At 43.3% G+C, this 22682-nt stretch overlaps 1 protein-coding gene across 1 annotated transcript in view; it reads right to left on the minus strand.

Moving 5' to 3' along the window:
- Positions 1 to 22664, minus strand: part of tacr2 (tachykinin receptor 2) — a 97462-nt gene extending 74798 nt beyond the window's left edge. Inside the window, exons 1-2 of the mRNA XM_043683148.1 lie at positions 22297 to 22664; positions 7967 to 8161 (exon numbers count right to left, since the gene is read on the minus strand). Coding sequence (XP_043539083.1) covers positions 7967 to 8161; positions 22297 to 22499 — 398 coding nt within the window. The 5' untranslated portion in view covers positions 22500 to 22664. The remainder of the gene's footprint in view (positions 1 to 7966; positions 8162 to 22296) is intronic.
- Positions 22665 to 22682: the final 18 nt, after the last annotated feature.

Consider the following 22682-nt stretch of genomic DNA (forward strand, 5'->3'; position numbering starts at 1 on the left):
CCCAGGGCAGAAATGGCTAACACGAGGGGTCATAGTTTTAAGCTGGTTGGAGGAAAGTATAGAGGGGATGTCAGAGGTGGGTTCTGTACACAGAGAGTTGTGAGAGCATGGAATGAGTTGCCAGCAGCAGTTGTGGAAGCAAAGTCATTGGGGACTTTTAAGAGACTGCTGGACATGCATATGGTCACAGAAATTTGAGGGTGCATACATGAGGATCAATGGTCGGCACAACATCGTGAGCTGAAGGGCCTGTTCTGTGCTGTACTGTTCTATGTTCTATGTTCTAGAAAGCCCAATAGCTGCAGAGAGATGGAAGAAAAACAGGACAGCAGATCTTGAAAAGGTGCAGATGTAACAGAGCTGTTGTTATGGGTGACTTCAACTTCCCCAATATTGATTGGAACCTCCTTAGTGTAAATCGCCTGAATGGAGTTGTTTTTGTCAGGTGTGTTCAGGAAGGATTTCTGACTCAGGCTGACAGTGTGGTGGGGGGGGGGGAAGGGGGCACCATATTGGATTTGGTGCTGGGCAACAAGCCAGGCCAGGTGTCAGATCTCTCGATGGGAGAGCATTCGGTGACAATGACCACAATTGCCTTATCTTTACCATAGCCATGCAGAGGATTCGGAGCAGACAGTATAGGAAGATATTTAATTGAGTAATGAGAAATTATATTGCTAATAGACAGGAGCAGTGGATCATAAATTGGGAACAATTGTTCTACAAGAAATGCATAACAGAAGTGTGGAGACTGTTTAAGGAGCACTTGTTTCAAGTATAAGATAATTTTGTCTCCCACTGAGACAGGCAAGGAATGGTAAGGTGAAGGAGCCTTGGATGACAAGAGAAGAGGAGCTTCTCGTCAAATGGAAGAAGGAAGCTTACTTAGGGTTGAGAAAGCAAAGATCTGGTACAGCTTTAGACGATTATAGGGTAGCTAGGAAAGAACTCAAAAATGGACTGAGGAGAGTTAGGAGGGAGCATGAAAAAGCTTTGGTGGGAAGGATTAGGGAAAACCGAAAGGCTTTCTACACTTACGTGAGGAATAAAAGAATGATCAGAGAGAGGGTAGGGCAAATCAGGGATAGTGGAGGGAACTTGTGCTGGTGTCTGAAGAGGTAGGGGAGGTCATAGAGTCATAGAGGTGTACAGCATGGAAACAGACCCTTCGTCCAACCAGATGACAACCAGATATCCCAGCCCAATCTACTCCCACCTGCCAGCACCCAGCCCATATCCCTCCAAACCCTTCCTATTCATAGACACATCCAAATGCCTCTTAAATGTTGCAATTGTACCAGCCTCCACCACATCCTCTGGCAGCTCATTCCATACACGTACCACCCTCTGCGTGAAAAAGCTGCCCCTTAGGTCTCTTTTATATCTTTCCCCTCTCACCCTAAATCTATGTCCTCTAGTTCTGGACTCCCCGACCCCAGGGAAAAGATTTTGCCTCTCTACCCTATCTATGCCCCTCATAATTTTGAGAGAGATTCTTGTTGATAGTGAGAACACCACGGACCAGGTTAATAGGCTTGAACAGATTGATATTAAGAAAGTGGATGTGCTGGAAATTCTGGGAAGCATCAAGATAGATAAGTCCCCAGGGCCAGACCAGATATATCCAAGGTTACTACAGGAAGTGAAGAATGACATTGCTGCGCCTCCAGCAATGATGTTTGCATCCTCACTCTCCACATGAGTAGTACCGGATAATTGGGGGGAGGCAAATGTTGTTCCTCTGTTCAAGAAAGGGCATAAGGAAACCCTTGGGAATTACAGACCAGTCGATCTTACATCTGTGGTAAGCACGGTACTGGAAAGGATTCTGAGAGATAGGATTTATGACTATTTGGAAAAACATAATTTGATTAAAGATAGTCAGCATGGCTTTGTAAGGGGCAGGTCATGCCTCACAAGCCTTATTGAGTTCTGTGAGGATGTGACGAAACACGCTGATGAAGGTTGAGCAGGGGATGTGATGTATATGGATTTCAGTAAGGCATTTGATAAAGTTCCCCACAGTAGGCTCATACAGAAAGTTAGGAGGGCACCGATAAGCAAGAAGTTGACTTTAAATGTGTCTATTTCAATGCTAGGAACATCCAGAATAAGGTGGGTGAACTTGCAGCATGGGTTGGTAACTGGGACTTCGATGTTGTGGCCATTTCGGAGACATGAGTAGAGCAGGGACAGGAATAGTTGTTGCAGGTTCCGGGATTTAGATGTTTCAGTAAGAACAGAGAAGAAAGTAAAAGAGGGAGAGGTGCAGCATTGTTAATCAAGGACAGCATTATAGAGGCAGAAAGGACATTTGAGTTCACATCTACTAAAGTAGTACGGGCTGAGGTTAGAAACAGGAAAGGAGAGGTCACCCTGTTGGGAATTTTCTATAGGCCTCCAAATAATTCCAGAGATGTAGAGGAAAGCATAGCAAAGATGATTCTCAATAGGAGTGAGAGTGACAGAGTAGTTGTTACGGAGGAGTTTAACTTTCCAAACATTGTCAGTGAATACTAGAGGTCGAGTACTTTAAATCGGTCAGTTTTTGTCGAATGTGTGCAGGAGGGTTTCTTGACACAATATGTAGACAGGCCAACGAGGGGCGAGACCACATTGGATTTGGTACTGGGTAATAAACCAGGCCAAGTGTTAGATTTGGAGATAGGTGAGCACTTTGGTGATAGTGACCACAATTTGATTATGTTTACTCTAGCTATGGAAAGGGGGAGGTATATAATGCAGGGCAAGAGTAAGAGCTGGGGGAAAGGCAATTACATTGCAATTAGGCAAGATTTAGGATGCATAGGATGGGGAAGGAAACTGTAGGCGATGGGTACAATTGAAACGTGGAGCTTGTTCAAGGAACAGCTACTGCGTTTCCTTAATAACTATGTACCTGTCAGACCGGGAGGAAGTTGACGAGTGAGGGAGCCATGGTTTACTAAAAAAATTGAAGCTCTTGTCAAAAGGAGGAAGAAGGCTCATGTTAGGATGAGACGTAAAGGCTCAGTTAGGGTGCTTGAGAGTTACAAGTTTGCCAGGAAAGACCTAAAGAAAGAACTAAGAAGAGTCAGCAGGGGCCATGAGAAGTTGTTGGTGGATAGGATCAAGGAAAACCCTAAGGCCGTATAGGTATATCAGGAATAAGAGAATGACTAGAGTAAGATTGGGGCCAGGAGAAAGTGAGGACTGCAGATGCTGGGGATCAGAGCTTAAGAATGTGTTGCTGGAAAAGCGCAGCAGGTCAGGCAGCATCAAAGGATAAGGAGAATTAACGTTTCGGGCATAAGCCCTTCTTCAGGAATGAGGAGGGTGTGCCCAGCAGGCTAAGATAAAAGGTAGGGAGGAGGGACTTGGGGGAGGGGCGTTGGGAATGCGATAGGTGGAAGGAGGTTAAGGTGAGGGTGATAGGCCGAAGAGGGGGTAGGGACGGAGAGGTCGGGAAGAAGATTGCAGGTCAAGAAGGCGGTGCTGAGTCTGAAGGCTGGGACTGAGAAAAGGTGGGGGAGGGGAAATGAGGAAGCTGGAGAAATCCGCATTCATCCCCTGTGGCTGGAGGGTGTCACCTAGTAGGGTGACGAAACATCTGAAAATGAACCTTCCAGCTCAGCGAGCAAACCGACATTCAGAACCTCAACCTGAGCTACAAATCTTCTCCAAACTTGCTGAACCCTTCCTGTTCACGTACCCACCCAGATGTAATTGGACCTATCTCCACCACTTCCTCTGGCAGCTCATTCCATAGACAGACCACTCTCTGTCTGAAACAGTTGTCCCTTGGGTCCCTTTTAAATCTTCCCCGTCACGTTAAATGTCTACCCTCCAGTTTTGGGCTCCCCCACCCCAGGAAGAAAATCTTGGCTATGCATCCTATCTAGTGGGGTTCTGTCTTGGTGGCGATTGGAGGGGCGGGGTTCAAGGGCGGAGGAGCGGGAAGTGGAGGAGATGCGGTGGAGAGCATCGTCAACCACGTTTGAGGGGAAACCAAAGGAGTAGCCATGGGCACCCGCATGGGCCCTAGCTATGCCTGCCTCTTCATTGGATATGTGGAACAGCCCATCTTCCGCAGATACACTGGCACCACCTTTTCCTCCGCTACATTGATGACTGTATTGGCGCTACGTCGTGCTCCCACGAGGAAGTTGAACAGTTCATCCACTTTACTAACACCTTCCACCCTGACCTCAAATTTACCTGGACCGTCTCAGACTCCTCCCTCCCCTTCCTAGACCTCTCTATCTCTATCTCGGACGACCGACTCAACACGGACGTATACTATAAACAGACTGACTCCCACAGCTACCTAGATTACACCTCTTCCCACCCTGCCCTCTGTAAAAACGCCATTCCATATTTCCAATTCCTTTGCCTTTACCGCATCTGCTCCCAGGAGGACCAGTTCCAATACCGGCACAACCCAGATGGCCTCCTTCTTCAAAGAGCGCAATTTCCCCTCAGACTTGACTTCTTTGAGAAGGCAATCAAACAGGTGGATGAGGGTAAAGCGGTTGATGTGGTGTGTATGCATTTTAGTGAGGAGTTTGATAAGGTAGGCTTCTGCACAAAATATGGAGGCATGGGATTGAGAGTGTTTTGACAGTTTGGAATCAGAGATTGGCTAGCTGAAAGAAGACAGAGGGTGGTGGTTGATGTGAAAAGTTCATCCCGGAGTTCAGTTACTATTGGTATATCGCAAGGATCTATTTTGGGGCCACCTGGATGAGGGCGTAGAAGGATGGGTTAGTAAATTTGCGGAAGACACTAAGGTCGGTAGAGTTGTAGATAGTGCCGAAGGATGTTGTGAGTTACAGATAGACATAGATAAGCTGCAGAGCTGGGCTGAGAGGTGGCAAATGGAGTTTAATGCAGAAAAGTGTGAGGTGATTCACTTTGGAAGGAGCAACAGGAATAAAGAGTACTGGGTTAATGATAATATTCTTGGTAGTGTAGATGAGCAGAGAGATCTTGGTATCTATGTACATAGATCACACAAAGTTGCCACCCAGGTTGATAGGGTTATTAAGAAGGCATAGCTCTTATTACTGGAGGGATTGAGTTTCTGAGCCATGATGTCATGCTGCAGCTGTACAAAACTGTGGTGCGGCCGCACTTGGAGTATTGTGTACATTTCTGGTCACCGCATTATAGGAAGGATGTGAAAGCTTTGGAAAAGGTTCAGGGGAGATTTACTAGGATGTTGCCTGGTATGGAGGGAAGGCCTTACAAGGAAAGGCTGAGGAACTTCAGACTGTTTTTGTTAGAGAGAAGAAGTTCGAGAGATGACTTAATGAGACATATAAGATAATCAGAGGGTTAGATAGAGTGGACAGTGAGAGCCTTTTTCCTCAGATGGTGATGGCTAGTACAAGGGGACATAGCTTTAATTTGAGGTGTGATAGATATAGAACAGATGTCAGAGGTAGCTTCTTTACTTAAAGAGTAGTAGGGGCATGGAATGGCCTGCCTGCAACATTAGTAGAATCGCCAACTTTAAGGGCATTTAAATGGTCATTAGATAGACATAATGATAATGGAATAGTGTAGGTTAGATGGGCTTCAGATTGGTTTCACAGGTCGGGGGCCAAAGGGCTTATACTACACTGTAAAGTTCTAATTTCTATGCCAATCAAGTGGGCTGATTTGTCTTGAATGGCTTTAACTTTCTTGTGTGTTGTAGATGGTGGGCCATCCAGGCAAGTGTGCAGTATTCCATCACACTCCTGACTTGTGTCTTGTAGATGGTGGACAGGTTTTGAGGGGTCAGGAAGTGAGTTACTCACCACAATATTCCTAGCCTCTGACCTACTCTTGTAGCCATTATGTTTACCTGCTAAGTTCAGTTGAGTTACTGGTAAATGGTAACCTAAAGGATATTAATAGTAGGTGATTCAGTGATGGTAACACCATTCAATGTCAAGGACCAGTAATTAGATTGTCTCTTGTTGGTGATGGTTACAGCCCAGCACTTGTGTGCCATGAACATTACTTGCCACTTATTAGCCCAAGCCTGGATATTGTGCAGATTTTATGTATTTGAACATGGACTGTTTCAGCATCTGAGAAATCACAAATGGTGCTGAATATTGTGCAATTACTGGCAAACATTCCCACTTCTGACCTTATGGTGGAGGGGAGGTCATTGATGAAGTAGCTGAAGATGGTTGTGCCTAGGACATTATCCTGAGGAACTCCTGTAGAGACATCCTGGAGCAGAGATGACTGGCCTCCAACAATCACAACCGTCTTCTTATGTGCCAGACATGACTCAAACCAGCAAAGAACTTCACCCGATTCCCATTGATTCCAGTTTTGTTTTGGCTCCTTGATGCCACACTTGGTTGAATGCAGCCTTGATGTCAAGGGCTGCCACTCTCACCTTACCTATGGAACTCAGGCCTTTTGTCCATGTTTGAACCAAGTGAGGCTGTAGTGAGGTCAGGAGGTGAGTGGCCCTGGCAAACTCAAACTATGTGTCACTGAGCAGGTTTTTGCTGAGCAGGTACTGCTTAATAGCACTGTTGATGACATCTTCCAGCACTTTACTGATGATCAACAGTAGACTGATGGAGTGGTAATTGGCTGGGTTGGATTTGTCATGCTTTTTGATTATAGGACATACTTGGGCAATTTTCCACACAGTCAGGTGGATGCCAGAGATTGGCTCAGGGAGCTACCAATTCTGGAAAGCAAGTCTTCAGCACAATTGCTGGAATATTGTCAGGGTCTATAGCTTTTGCTGTATCCTTGACATCATGTGGTGTGAATCAAATTGGCTGAAGACTGTTATCTGTGATGCTGGGGACCACTGGAGGAGGCTGAAATAGATCATCCACTCAGCATGTCTTGCTGCAAATGCTTTAGCCTTATCTTTTGCACTGGCGTGTTAGGCTCTTCCATCATTGAGGATAGAGTCATTTGTGGAGCCTTCTCCTCCATTGTCCACCGCCATTCATAATTGCATGTGGGAGGGTTGCAGAGCTTAGATTGGATCCATTGATTGTGGGATCATTTAGTTTTTTTCTGTCACTTGCTGCTTGGCATGCAAGTAGTCATGTTTGGTAGCTTTACCAGGTTGACACCTCATCTTCAGATATGTCTGGTGCTGCTCCTGGCATGTCCTCCTGTCCTCTTCATTGAACTAGAATTGATTCCCTGGCTTGATGGTAAGAGTTGAATGGGGATATGCTGGGCCATGAGGTTACAGATTGTGCTGGGGTTCAGTTCTGCTGCTGTAGAAGGCCCACAGCACCTCATGGATGCTGACTCTTGAATTGCTAGCCCTATTCAAAGTCTGTCCCGTTTCATGCAGTGACAGTGCCAAATGATGTAAAGACAGAACATAACAGAATCACTCTGAATTGCCATACTATGGCAAATGCTGCACCCATAGTCATCTGGCAAATCTTAGCTGGATTTTACTGAAACATTCCGTGGTCCTAGAAAAGTACAGAAACTTAATCTGGGAATCAGGTCAGTTGCAGGTGGTCACAAAGATAAAGGAATCAAAACCCTTACATGTTGGGGCATTACTGGTCATCAACTGTGTTATGCTGGAATGATAGCAACAAAAACAGCCTTGACATAACTGGAACCCAGCAATCAGTTTGGATAATAATAAAGCAAATGCTTTTCTCTGATCCTTACCAGCTTTCAAATCACAAGTTAAAGCACAATTACCAATTCCTCAAACCAACAAAAGTTCAAACCTATAATACTGTTATAGGTTCTTCCAATGAAACACAGTTATTTGCACATAATTTCTAATTACAAGTGGCTCATGTCCTTGCACCATAAATTGTAGGTTGCTTGAGATGAAAATTTCGACAGATTTGAGAATGTTATTTTCCCCCATGAAATTGTGGAAATTATTTTTGGATAATTGTCCTCATTTGTAAATGTACACAATTAGTAACGTTTGTAGCAGTAGAGTTACCAGTGGAAGGAACTGATAATATATTCTTACGTCAATTGATGTTGTCCTCCGACATCCCCAGGCCAGTCCACCTTACAGATCACGCGGCTTTCTGATTGCACAATGCGGGCATAGAAACACTGTGGGAATGCTAGAGCCAGGGCCAGGAACCAAATAACCCCAATCACTAGCTTAGTTGAGCTGGACGACAGCCTGGGCTTCAAAGGGTGGATGATGGCAATGTACCTATGTGGTGAAATACAACAAGTGTTATACTGCAGATAATCAGATCTCAATATTATCCTCTTGTTACAATTACATCAAACATTTCCATTTGGCTCAACATATCCAAATCAATGATCACGCGCCACACAGACATCCTCCAATCTTACTTCACCCAACCCTATCCCTCCGCTCTTTTGTTTTACATTATGTGCTTTTATAACTTCCCTTTAAAAGCATCTAGAAAGAAAGCTCTAACATTCCAACAAGGCTTCCACACCCATTTTGTGCAATCTGTACAGCGGACTGGCCGAGGAATATCAACTGCACAGTTACGTCAAGCTGTTTTTAGTACTGTGTGATTCAGAGTAATGTACAATGTTGTTTCACAGCTTTCAGTGTAATAATCTAATCAGTGGAGTTATGGAAGATTAGATTCCCTACAGTGTGGAAACAGGCCCTTTGGCCCAATAAGTCCACACTGACCCTCCAAAGAGTAACCCACCCAGACCTACTCCCCCTAACTAATGCACCTAACTCTGTGGGCAATTTAGCATGACCAATTCACCCTACCTGCACATCTTTGGACTGTGGGAGGAAACCGGAGCACCCAGAGGAAACCCACACAGACACGGGGAGAATGTGCAAACTCCACACAGACAGTCACCCGAGGCTAGAATCGAACCCGGCTCCCTGGTGCTGTGAGGCAGCAGTGCTAACCACTGAGCCACCATACCGCCCCTATCAAGCATACATCCTGTAGCATGTATGAACTCCAGGACATTTCTTGTGTCCTAGACAATCACGTGCAGGAAATGTCATCAGTTCGAGGAGCTAAAGCAATAGCTAGCATTACTGCAGTTAGCCAGGCAGCTATATTCTTCTGCAGATGGTCACCTCATAGAATAAGGGGCTTTGGGAAGAAAGTGATTATGTGATCATCAGACAGTCAAGGAGGATAAGGCAGGTAGTTCAGTTTTAGCTAGGAAGGGCAAGAGTTACAGGATTCCTTTTTAAAATTGACAATGATGCAGCAAATGAGATTGGTGTGTGTAGACACTTGGTTCACTTTTCAATTAAATACAATATAAGACATTTGGAACTAGGTTTCAAGGAGGCTTATTTGGACTTGAGGCATGCCTGGAGTCTGGCTGTTCCATTGATGATCTTGTAGACGTAACTGATTTGGATTGTAAAAGCATACTGAATATTAGCAGCTGGTTAGATTCTTAGCAGCCTGACTTAATGTTAACAGCAAAAGAATTCTTAAGAGACTGCAAAAATGGGTCCAGAAATTATGATTAAACTTTTCAGAAACCAGAGAAATTTTGCTTATATGGAAGACTTTTGAAATGAGTTAATTTAGTTTCCTGGGCAGCTTCTATGCCTCTGGTCATTGTACGAGCTAGACGATGGATCATTCATGCCATTTCAAGCATAATGTGTATATAGTGCACATTTTTTTTAACCTGACCTTGATAGAAAGACATGTTTACTATTCTCTTGCGTTTGTTGACTGTGAGGTCTACACATTATAAGACTGTGAGATTCCATGAAGATGGTGTTTGAGCTCTGTCTTGGTTTCTGCTGACTAGAATTTTCCAAAGCTTGTAATCAACTTGCATTACATGAATGGCACAAGCAAAATAAAACAATAAAAGATTTGTAAAAAATAATTTATGATCTCTTTCAGTTCAAGCAGACCTGACAGAATACAAACAGGTGAAAGTGAGGACTGCAGATGCTGGAGATCAGAGTCAAGATTAGAGTGGTTGCTGGAGAAGCATAGCAGCTCAGGCAGCATACGAGGAGCAGGAAAATCAACGTTTCGGGCAAAAGCCCTTCATCAGGAATGATAAAGATGAGACAGGATGAGATTAATTCAATTATCCTTCGTCACTTGTCAGGTGATTTGCTGGTTGAAATGTTTTTCACAGACTAAGACATTAAAACAATTGCAGACATTGAAGGCATTAAAAACTGAACAGAAGTCTGTGTTGCAAATTGAAAGCCCTTAGTGTCTGGCTTTAAAGAAGGATAAAGAAAATTATTGAACCCAGAATGTGGACAGGGGATTTCTCTTTTGTTTACAATTCACAGCCACCAGTATTCAAAAGCCAGGTGGCTTGGCAGCAATTACTAAAGTTGCTCTTGATAAAGTTAACCAGACCTAACAATTTGTGAAGCATTTGGTCCCATCACATATATTATCTCAGGGATTAGACTATGCACAATCCAATACAGATTTTGGAAAGCAACATGAAAAATGTAGAACCACAATATAGTCTTCTGGCCAAGAATACAGAAAAGCTGCACTGCCTAAGCAAAATGAAAATAAAAATATTTTACAAATATTGAGAGAAAATCAACTGACCCAGTAGTAAATTAAATTCTCATTTAAAAGACAGTTGAGACTTTCAGAACTCACACTGGATTTTAAATTTAAATGACCGCATGCAGCTAGTTGTTACGGACTAGGCCATAGAATATTACCATCACGATATGAATAATTGCAAAATGTGTCACAAGAGGAAGAATGTTACAGTGTGTAATACATTTGTTCTTCAGTTGTTTACAATGGTGCAATTTGTTATATTTTGATATCAATAAGGGATAAAAATCATTATTGCTACGTTTTTTGGGGGAAATATCATGAATACTGGCCTTTACAAGACAGTTCTGTTTAAAACAGACTGAAAAGGAGATGGAGATGGAGTCCTGATAAGAACACCTTTGCTCCAAAATATGAACATGTGATCTGGTTGCCAAGAGGAAGAAACTCAAATAGAAATCTGAAAATTTCCTCCCAATGCTTTTATATCCTTCCTTAAATAAGCTGACTAATATTGTGCCTGATACTTCAGATGTGCTGTCATCAGTACCCTCTATAACTGAAGATCAACTTCTTTACTTTTGTATTTAATTTCCTTTGCAATAAATGCTAACATCCGATTAGATTTACTCAATACTTGCATGCATGAGGACACCCAGATCTCTACAAACTCTCACCATCTACATAATATTATCATGTTATCTTTCCCGCCAAAATAGACAATTTTATATTTTCCCATATTATACTCCATTGGCTGAATCTTTGCCCCTTCACTCAAAAAATCTCTATATCATTTACTTTTGTCTGTATAAAATATAAGAACAAAAGAAATAAGCTCATTGAGCCTGCTCACTATTCAATAAGATCATGGCTCATCTGTTCTTGGACTCAGTTCCACTTATCCTCCCACTCACCATAACCCTTAATTCCTTTCCTGTTAAAAAATCTGTCTATCTTTGCTTTAAAAACATTCAACGAGGTAGCTTCATCTGCTTCATTAGGCAGAGAATTTCACAGATCCACAATCCTTTGGGAGAAGACGTCCCTCCTCAACTCAGTCCTAAATCTGCTATCCCTTATTTTGAGGCTATGCCCTAGTTCTAGTGGATACAACCTCTCTGCTTCTATCTTAACTATTCCTTTCACAATCTTATATGTTTCTATTAGATCCCTCCTCATTCTTCTAAATTCCAATGAGTATAGTCCCAAATGTACTCAGTGGTTAGCACCACTGCCTCACAACACCTAGGTTTGATTCCAGCCTCAGGCAACTGTATGTGTGGAGTTTGTTCCGGTTTCCTCCCACGGTCCAAAGATGTGCAGGTTAGGCCAATTGGCCATGTTAAATTGCCCATAGCGTTTAGGGACATGGAGGCTAGGTGCATTAGTCAGGGGAAATGTAGTGAAATAGGGTAGGGGAATGGGTCTGGGTGGGATATTCTTCAGAGGGTCAGAGTGAACTTGGTGGGCCAAATGGGCTGTTTACACACTGTAGGTATTCTATGATTCTATGATAAGCCAACCCTCTCAATTCTGGAAGCAACCTAGTGAACCCTCCAGCGCCAGTACATCCAGGTTTGGCAATGAAGGACAATATTCCATTTGCTTTCTTAGTTACCTGATGCATCTGTAAACCAACTTTTTCTGATTCATACATAAGGACACCCAGGTCCCTCTGCACAGCAGCTTACTGCAAGTTTTCACCATTTAGATGCCTCCAGCATCTGCAGTCTTCGCTTTGTCCCACCATTTAGATATTTGTTAATTTTGCTGTTATTCCAACTAAAATAGATTACCTCACATTTACTAACATTGGATATGGATCCTGTAAGTGAAGACAGTTTTAGTATGAAAGGGAAGAATGTGGCAGCGCAGGCTTGGAGGGCCGAAGGGCCTGTTCTTGTGCTGAGTTGTACTTTGTTCTTCGTACTCCACCTGCCAGAGCCTTGCCCACTCACTCAACCTAACCATATCCCCCTGCACACTATGGCAAATAAAGAACATGAAAGCATGGAAAGGGTTAAAGCATGAAGACCACTGGCAATCTGTGGTCTGTGGAAGGCAGGATGGGATAAGAATAGTGGAATGCTCTTACACCAATTAGCAGAGTAAGGTTAAGGCTGAAAGATCACTATGGCAAGATGAGATAACACAAGAATCAAGCAGGTTAAATATTATTATGACAGGATTGTGACCATAAATATTTGGGACATGACATTAAAATATCTAATTAATAGTTAGCAGAGTCAGCTTGAGACAGGAGACTATTGTAATAGATGGAATAGCTAAATATCTATCATGACAGGTTAGTCTGGGATGGAAATTCACTGTTGCAGAGTTAGCAATAAATATCTAACCATAACATTAGAATAATATTAAGTAGAATGTACAACTAAAGAGATAATGGGAACTACCATTACTGGTTTATTGTGTAGCTATAGTGAGGTACTTTGGTAATATAGTTGGACATGCTAATAAGCTAACAGAAACATGATTAAAAAAATATAAAAATCCACGGACCCCTGGGGTTCATGGGCATTCGAGAATCTGCTTTCTCAGTGTCACGGTTTTTTGTTTACAAATAAAAGACCTACTTCTTGAAGATCTCTCTGCGTCTCCTAGTGATTCTCTATATTTTCTCCATCTCTATATTTTCTCCACAACAAATTTGGCGCTGCGAGCAGGGTCGTGCAGAGACCCACCTGGATAGAGGGCAGCAGTAACAGAGCGCTTCTTGGTCCACCGGGGGCATTCCCGAGACTGACAGAATAAGGGTACTTAACAAAAAAAGGTTAGCATTTTTGATGAATTCGGACTACATTTTGTTGGCTTGGAGTGGTCGTTGGGGACTTGGAGGTGCGGGAACCTGCCGGAGGGGCTCTTCGATCCAATATCCAAAGGCAAGAGGTAAATTGCTGCTGAAGGAGACGTGGAGAATTGGTCAAGAAAACTGCGCAGTGGGGTAGGGGGTGAGTAAGAATAAAACGTAGCAATTGTCTGAGTAAAAAGTCCACGGTGGTGTATATAAGACCCTATAGATAGATTTGGCAGAATAAAGAAGGGGCAATTGTTTTGTAAACCCTATAGAAAGACAGGGCAGAATAAAGTAGGGGCAATTGTTTTGTAAACCCTATAGAAAGACAGGGCAGAATAAAGAAGGGGCAATTGTTTTGTAAGACCCTATAGATAGATAGGGCAGAATAAATATGGGGAAATTGTTTTACTGGAAGCACTGGTAGACCTGTTTAGAACACCGGCAGATTGGTAGTGGATGATTAAAAGTAAAATTGCAGAGAATAGTCATAGTGTTATAATGTTACTAGACTGTTAAATGTTTTAGATAAGGCCTGTAGGATAATAGGACTTTTGGAAATGAACAAAGGGTCTGTTTAAGTAAGGCTCTGGCTGACAGAGATTGATTTACAGCCATGTTCTTGGCTGTTAGCAGCAAGGGTGTGTGTGTGTGATAGAGAGAGAGAGAGAGAGCAGCTGTAGCTTGCAGAAATTCTGTGTGTGTGTGAGAGGGAGTTTATAGTTTAATCATTGTGATCTGATTTGTATGTATAATTGTTTATTGGTGGTTAAATGTTTGTGTTTTGTTTCCCTGGAGCTCAAGATCCAGGAGTATTTTGATTTTATTTTACACTGTTAGAATTTAAGATTTTTTTTGAGAGAGAAATTTCTTAAGAAACTGTTAGTGATTGGTGCATTTTGAAGGTGAAGTGTTAGATTGGTTTAGGCTGAATGAATGAGAATAGGTTGTTTGTATTAACTAACTGCAATTGAGGACATTTAGGATTGATAGAAGGGACAATTGCAAGTTATAAAGTTAGGGATTGCTTATATGACTGACAAAGCCCTACCAGACTTGAATGGTATGAGGAAGTGATTTATGACAGCAAAGATAATACATTAGCTGGACTGAAATATATGTTAGAATGGATAAACGGACTGCAGTTGAGAAACTGAGTAAGAAATTTCCAGTGGCAAGAAATGATATTGTAAAAATTTCTGAGAAATGGGAAAAGGGAACTAAGGATTTATTGACTAAAAGGCCAAAAGAAGGTATCTTTGATATACATATGTGCAATGAGATGGAAGGACTAATTAAGAACTATAAGCCGAAAGATAAATCTAAAAATAGAAACCAAAAAAGAGGATCTGGAGATGGAAATACTGAAACTTTTCGGGAAAGAGGGTGAGGAACTGAAGGTAGCTTGTCAGGCACCTGTGGTGACTAGGAAAGCTGCAAAAGAACAAGCTGAGCAGTTTCAGGAAACAGAAAAGCAGTAATCAGCCCCCCCGCCTCACCCAGATGTGGAGGAGTTGAATAGACCTCCTCCCTACTCAAATGAAGAGGCAGCGAAGCAGTGTCCAGTAATAAAGGGAACATTAGAAATAGAAGAACAGTTAGAATAGGATGGAAGTGCGGAAGACAAAAATGAACTGAGGGAAAGAAGAGAAAGAAAGAAAAGGGACAAGCAGGAGCAAATAAAAGCCATACAATGAGAGCAGGAAAAGCTGAAATATGAGATTAGTGTGCTGCATGGGCTAAGGAAACAAAAAGCAATTGAGGAATACTCAATGCGATACAAAAGAAGGGCTAAAGAGAAAAGCAGTGAAAGTGATGCAGAGCAAGCAGAAAGGGATGATGAGAGACAAGGAAAGAAAAAGACCCCAGTACCTAAAGAATGGGAGGAATTAGAAATAGCATCGGACTCAGAGCCTGAGGAGGATTTATTGAGAAGTAGTGTCGGTCAATGGAAAAAGGGCTAACAGGGAAGGATGCTACCGCTCCTTATAAAAGAGGGGAGAAACCCACAATGCATTCCTTGGGGAACTCAGGATCTGGAAGGGCTGAAGAATGCGCTGCCCTGTTTACATGAAGGAGCAGGAAAGTGGATCAGGGCTTTTGAAGATGAAACCACAGGGCAATTGCTGGCTATAGGAGACTTGAAGGCACTGCTGGTGAAGTTGGTAGGGCTCCCGAAGTTAAAGGAAATAATGATCTGAGCCCGTTTGAAAAATGCGGCAGACAATCCAATGATCGATGGGGTCGGGTTTGATCGAGTGAGACACAATGTATGGCAGGCCTTAAGAGACTGTTATCCAGCCAAAATGGACCCCCAGGCTCTGAGAGGGGATCCACTGGGAGAAAGTGAAAACCTGGCTGCATACTTGGAGAAACAGTTAAAGAAGTGGAGACTGGAAACAGAGCAAGACATAGAGACTAATCAGTTGCTGACCACAATGTTCCAAAATTCCACCATTGAGGCATTGCCTTCCCAAGTCAGGTCAAGACTGGAGGAGGTGGTGGATCTGACATCATTAATGAGCCTAGAAATGTGTTGCTGGAAAAGCACAGCAGGTCAGGCAGCATCAAAGGAACAGGGCATAAGCCCTTCTTCATCAATGAGCCACCAAGAATTTAGAGATCATGTAGCTCATACAGTTGAAAGGTTTCGAAAAGACAAAAAGAAACTGTCTGAACAGCAAGAGGAGGTGCAAAGGAAGCTGGCGCAAATGCAGCTCGAAGAGCTTAAAAAGAAAGGCTAAAAAGGTGTTGCCAACAAGAACTGACACAGTAATGAATACTGGCGTGAACCAAGTACCAGCGCAAGGGGGGTCCTATCAGGTAGCCAGACAGGGGCCAGAAAGTCCTATGCCAGCAATGGAGGTTTTTAGAGAAGCTTTCCCGCAGGTGACGTATCCGGGGCAGGGCAGATTTAAACAACAGCATAAACAAAACGGGGGTCCCCAAGGACAGGGATGTAGGAATGGGGCACATCTAAGGTACATGATAAATAATCAGGCACAAAGGGGGCCAGAAATGATGTGCTGGGGATGCCACCAACCAGGCCACTTTCGGAGAAATTGCCCTTATTGGATCGGGCCCTCTCTGCCCTACAGCGGGAATCCCCAGTGGCCACTTCCCAGACACCTACGGGCCCAGCAGGACCGTATGGGATGTGTTAGGGATGCCCTGAGAACCTGGGTGGGAAGGGGCACTTGTAGTAGCATGGGAGGCTGATCAAGAACCAGTAATACAAATGAATATAGAAGGGCGGCAGACACCAGTGATGATAGATCTGGAGCTACATAAACTTGTGTAGAACTGCGGTATGCCTCTCACCTTCCCATGTCAAGTAAATTTGTTAAAATTGTAGGGTTCTCAGGGAAGTCAGTTAACTCGATTTACAGCTCCAGTAAGATTAGAAATGGAAGGTAGGGAGATACTTCTGCCAATATTAGTGCCTAAAGAGATGCCAATTAACTTTTTAGGTAGGGATGCTTTACTACAGTTAGAGGTAAGATTGGAGTGCATACAGCAGGCCTTGGTCATAGAAAAGGCCAATACACAATGAGTGATGCAAGAGGTTAAAGATGTTAATGTTTATTGGATAGGGGATATAGCAAGTAATATTCAAGACATTTGGGAGATGTGGGAAGCAGAAGTGTTGACGATGTTGTCTAAAGCAAGACCACCTAAGTCTGAGCTCCACTGTACAGTGATATTTGAGTCTCAGGATGAGGTGTTAAAGAGGCAGTGGCAGCGGGAAGTCACTACTCTATAACATTTGAGAAGTGAAGTGGAGCAGGGAGTGATCCTGCAAATAGAGAGAAATGCATTCCTGGAAAAGTGGTATAGTGTATCAGGCACCGCACCACATGTAACTTTACTAGTAATAAGGGGTATCAATCTAGGATCTATGGCCAGGCATGTAGAAACAGTGAGGGAATGGCATATCCTCACAACAGGGGCTTGGGAATCTGGGGATGGCAGCTATATTAAAATCCTAGCATGCTGCAACTTGACAAGGAATCCAAAGGAAGTCAAGGTAACACCCCAGCAAAGCATGCCAGTGACAGTGCAGGAAGATGATCAATATGGTAATGAGCAATTGGATGCATTACTAGCCGCTTTGTGATCGCAGCATGATACAGATCTGGGGAGAGGGAAATCAGCTAGACAGGTGGAAATAAGGTTGAAACCAGGAACTGGGACAGTAGTGAAATTTCTGACAAATTAAGGTATCCCAAGGTTTGGTATACCGTTGGAGATCAGCTTAGACAATGGGTCTGTCTTCATTCAGAAAGTAGTTAAGTTGGTGCTGCAGTCTTTGGGAATCAAACAGAGGTTTGGGTGCGTGTATCATCCCCACTCACAGGGTATGGTGGAAAGGATCAATGGGACATTGAAAACCAAATTAAACACCAACCTTAGATTAGATTACTTACAGTGTGGAAACAGGCCCTTCGGCCCAACAAGTCCACACCGCCCCGCCGAAGCGCAACCCACCCAGACCCATTCCCCCTACATTTACCCCTTCACCTAACACTACGGGCAATTTAGCATGGCCAATTCACCTAACCTGCACATTTTTGGACTGTGGGAGAAAACTGGAGCACCCAGAGGAAACCCACACAGACAAGGGGAGAATGTGCAAACTCCACACAGTCTGTCACCTGAGGCGGGAATTGAACCCGGGTCTCTGGTACTGTGAGGCAGCAGTGCTAACCACTGTGCCACCGTGCTACCCACCTTAATTGGGTTGATGCACTGCCGCTGGCGCTAATGAGTTATCGCATGCAGACTAATCTCATGACCAATCTAACACCGCATGAGATGCTCACAGGTAGACCTATGCCAGTGCCCAGGTAGAGAGGCCCATACAAAGGGCCTAGCTTGGAGCAGTTAAGCTTAGAACTTAAGCAATATATGCAGCAGCTAACTATGATACATGAGACTATCCACCTGCAGGAAACACAAAGGGAACCAACACCTGTCAATGAGGAAGGACCTATTAAACCCGGGGATTGGGTGTACGTGCGGGTTTTTCAAAGACGCTGGAATGTCAAGTAAATTTGTTAAAATTGTAGGGTTCTCAGGGAAATCAGTTAACTCGATTTACAGCTCCAGTAAGATTAGAAATGGAAGGTAGGGAGATACTTCTGCCAATATTAGTGCCTAAAGAGATGCCAATGAGCCGAGGAGAGAGTGACCTTTCGTAGTGACTAAGGCATGACCTACCACCATCCAAGTGGAAGGACAACACATATGGTACCACTTTAATCATTGTACTAAAGCTCTCCCACCAGCACAACTAACTGGGGTAAGTGGAGCTGAGGCCGAGGAACTTGGACACGGGCAGGCTACACAGGAGGCTAGTACCCCTCAACAGGGTTCCGAACAAGGTACAGGTGAAGTTCTTGGGGATACTGATCATTCCAGAAATGATTGTGATGGAGATGTGGAGCATAGTTCTCCTGGCAACAGGGATGGGGAAGACATGGGGTTGCCCTGATACCCCCCTCTCTGATGCCCTACCTGCATACTCAGACTTGGAGACCAGTAACTTGGCAGACCTGGACTGGTAATACCAGGGTCATTCAGGCTGGGAGGCAAAGACATATTAGAAGTGCAGACCTTGCTGCCCTAACATGGGTACATGCCCATGACAATCACTGGTATCAATGGGCAAACTATACGGCTGTAATGATGACTAGACAGGACTGTTTCTTGTGTACTAACGCAACCCCCTCATACTATGTTGTCCCCATGTCTTATAAGTCGACCATTGCATTGCCTGTTTTAGTGCCTTCTACTTCAGACCTCTACATTCTATCAGCAGGATGACGTGGGCAGGCAGTAACTCCAATGGTGGTGTGGCTATAGTACCCAATGGTCCACCAATAAGACTAATTACACGTTCCCTGTGGCTACTTTCAGGATACGGGAAGGGTTGAGTTTTGAATGCTTTAAGCGAAATGGCTCCACACCAGCAGAAATGGCTATTTTAAGGGTCTTTGCGGGAATACAATTGAATTAGAGGTGGACACCACATTTGGGGCTGTTTTAAATTCTCAATGTATCCCACTGGCAGATACGTGGTGGCTGTGTGATAAGAAAGGAGGGCTGCACCCAACGCTGCTGCTGACTGGAGTGGTAACTGTGCCGGTGTAATGCTCCTACACGAGGTAGTTATATTGCCAGACACGCAGCTTGATGCTACATCACAGTCAGCTTTGCGCCAAACTAAGCGGTGGTATGTCCCTGCTCCGACAATTCGGATTGATAGCATAGGATAGCTATGTTGTATTGGGCACAAGAGGGGCTGAGCTTATTGTCTTCTTTCTCTAGGTGAGACCAGTAGGTCTCAAAGGGGGAAATTTGGAAAATAAAGAACATGAAAACATGGGAAGGGTTAAAGCATGAAGACCACTGGCAATCTGTGGTCTGTGGAAGGCAGGATGGGATAAGAATAGTGGAATGCTTTTACACCATTTAGCAGAGTAAGGTTAAGGCTGAAAATATCTTTGGCGAGATGAGATAACACAAGTAATCAAGCAAGTTTCTCTGTTAAGTGTTATTATGACAGGATTGGGACCATAAATATTTGGGACATGACATTAAAATATCTAATTAATAGTTAGCAGAGTCGGCTTAAGACAGGAGACTATTGTAATAGATGGAATAGCTAAATATCTATCATGACAGGTTAGTTTGGGATGGAAGATCACTGTTGCAGAGTTAGCAATAAATATCTAACCCTGACTTTAGAATAACATTAAGTAGATTGTACAACTAAAGAGATAATGGGAACTACCATTACTGGTTTATTGTGTAGCTACAGTGAGGTACTTTGATTAATATAGTTGGACATGCTGATAAGCTAACAGAAACATGATTAAAAAAAGATATAAAAATCCACAGACCCTGAGGTTTATGGGCATTCGAGAATCTGCTTTCTCAGTGTCACGGTTTTTTGTTTGCAAATAAAAGACCTACTTCTTGAAGAACTCTCTGCGTCTCCTGGTGATTCTCTATATTTTCTCCATAACAAGACTTTCAGTGTTCTCTGCATACTTTGCTCTATTACTCATCTTAGTATCATCTGTGAACTTGACACACTATATTTGGTCCCCAACTCTAAATCATCTGTGTAAACCTATGTAAGGTTTTTGAAACTCTGGGATGTAGATTATCTGGTGATAAATTCAGTAAGCTATCAGCCTTCAATCTGTCAATTTCCCCAACATCTTTTCTCAACTAATACAGATTTGCTCCAGCTCCTCCCTCTCAATAAACCCAGTGTTCCCCATCATTTCCGGTATGTTATTCATGTCCTCCTTTATGAAGACAGAAGTAAAGTATAAAAATTAGTTTGTCAGAAATGTCTTTCTTCTCCATTATAAAGTCACCCATTTCTGACAGTAAGAGACCAATATTAGTTTCCATCAGTCTTTTTCTCTTTACATACCTATAGAAACTTTTACAGTGAATTCTAATGATCATTGTAAGCTTACTCTCATTTTCCCTTTTTTAATCAATCCCTTTGCTGATTTTTAAACTTTTCCCAATCCTCAGGTCTTTTGTTTTTCCTTACTTTCCGGGAGGAAAGTAAGTTGTGAAGATGACATAAGTAAAGAAGTAATAATTGCCACAGTAACTTAGAAAAAAGTAGGTAATTGAACTTAATTATACGCCATGATCGTAATGAATGGGGGAGCAGACTCGAGGTGTGGAATGACCTACTCTTGCTCTTATCTGCTATAGTTCATCTCATCAGCAAATTTGGTGACCATATATTTAGTCCTTTCATTTAAATCATTGATATAAATTGCAAATAGTTGAGGCCCCAGCACCAATCCCTGTGGTACCCCTCTTGTCGACCTGAAGTATGCCTATTGGTTCCTGTTAGCCACTTTTCTATTCATGTCAATATACTACTCCCTACACTATGAGCTTTTATTTTCCACAATAACCAATAATGTGGCACCTTTATCAAAAGTCTTCTGGAAATCTATGTACAATACATTCATTGGTTCCTCTTTATTCACGGTATATGTTACTTCCTCAAAGGACTCTAATATATTGGTCAAACATCACAAAATCATAGAATCTCGACAGTAAGGAAACAGGCCATTTGGCCCACACCGATCCTCCGAAGAATAACCCACCCAGACCCATTCTCCTCCCCTAGTACCTTCATTTAGCCCAAAAAATGCACCGAACCTACATATCCCTGAACACTATGGGCAATTTAGCATGGCCAATTCATCTGGCCTGCACATCTTTGGATTGTGGGAGGAGACTGGAGCACCTGAAGGAAACCCACGCAGAAACAGTGGGAATGTGCAACATGATGACAAAACGATGTGAACTCAGCCTGATTACATTGAATTTGTCCAAATGTCCAGTTGCAAATTATTTAGTAACAGCTTCTAACATTTTCCCTAAGACAAAGGATGTGGGCTGAATGGAACAAACGTTGAAAGACATTAGAAGCTTTTTTCCCGAGAGCCAGGGAGAAATGAGCCTACAGGAGACCTAACAGTTACTTTGGAAATGCCTTGTAATGTTAAATGTTGCCATAAAGAGAAAGCACAGAGATATATCGCTATTGCATTAGGTCGTTCCTGAGAAGCTACCTTTCACAGGAACATAGGAATAGGAATCTGCAATTCAGCTCACCAAACCTGTACAACTATTTCATACAATCCAAGCTGATCAATCTTAATGCCTTTTTTAATCACACTATCTCCATAATAACTTTTCAGCAGAATAGTGTATGGAACCAGCTGCCGGAGGAAGTGGTAGAGGCTGGTACAATTACAACTTTTAAAAGGCATCTAGATGGGTAAATGAATAGAGGGATATGGGCCAAACGCCTGCAAATGGGACTAGATTAATTTAGAATATCTGGTGGGCTTGGAGAAGTTGGACCTAAAATTCTGTTTCCGTTCTCTGTGACTCTATAACCCTCTGACTGTTGCGGGTGGAGAGCTGTCCCAGGGTGTCAGTCCCGGGTAGAGAGTTATTTACCTGTCCAGGGCAATGGCCGTCATTGAGTATATGCTGGCGAACACGGCAGTGATGGGCAGCAGGTTTTGGAAGCGGCAATAGTGCGGGCCGAAGTACCAATCATTGTGCACGGCGTAGATGAAATTGAAGGCGGTGTTGAACGCAGCCATGGAGGCGTCCCCCACCGCAAGGCTCAGCAGAAAGTAATTGGTGACAGTCCGCATCCTCTGATGAGCAAGGATAATCCAAACCACGATCACATTGCCAGAGACAGCGGTCAAGATGATCACTGAGTAAGCGATTGCCCAGAGACCCACCTGCCAGGCTGGCTGGGCAAATGCATTGGTCAAGGTGCCGTTGGCACTGACCTCAGACTCATTCAGATCTGCTTCTGTCTCGCCGTTCAT

This window comes from Chiloscyllium plagiosum, chromosome 46 (genome assembly GCF_004010195.1).
Source record: "Chiloscyllium plagiosum isolate BGI_BamShark_2017 chromosome 46, ASM401019v2, whole genome shotgun sequence".
Lineage (NCBI taxonomy): Eukaryota > Metazoa > Chordata > Chondrichthyes > Orectolobiformes > Hemiscylliidae > Chiloscyllium > Chiloscyllium plagiosum.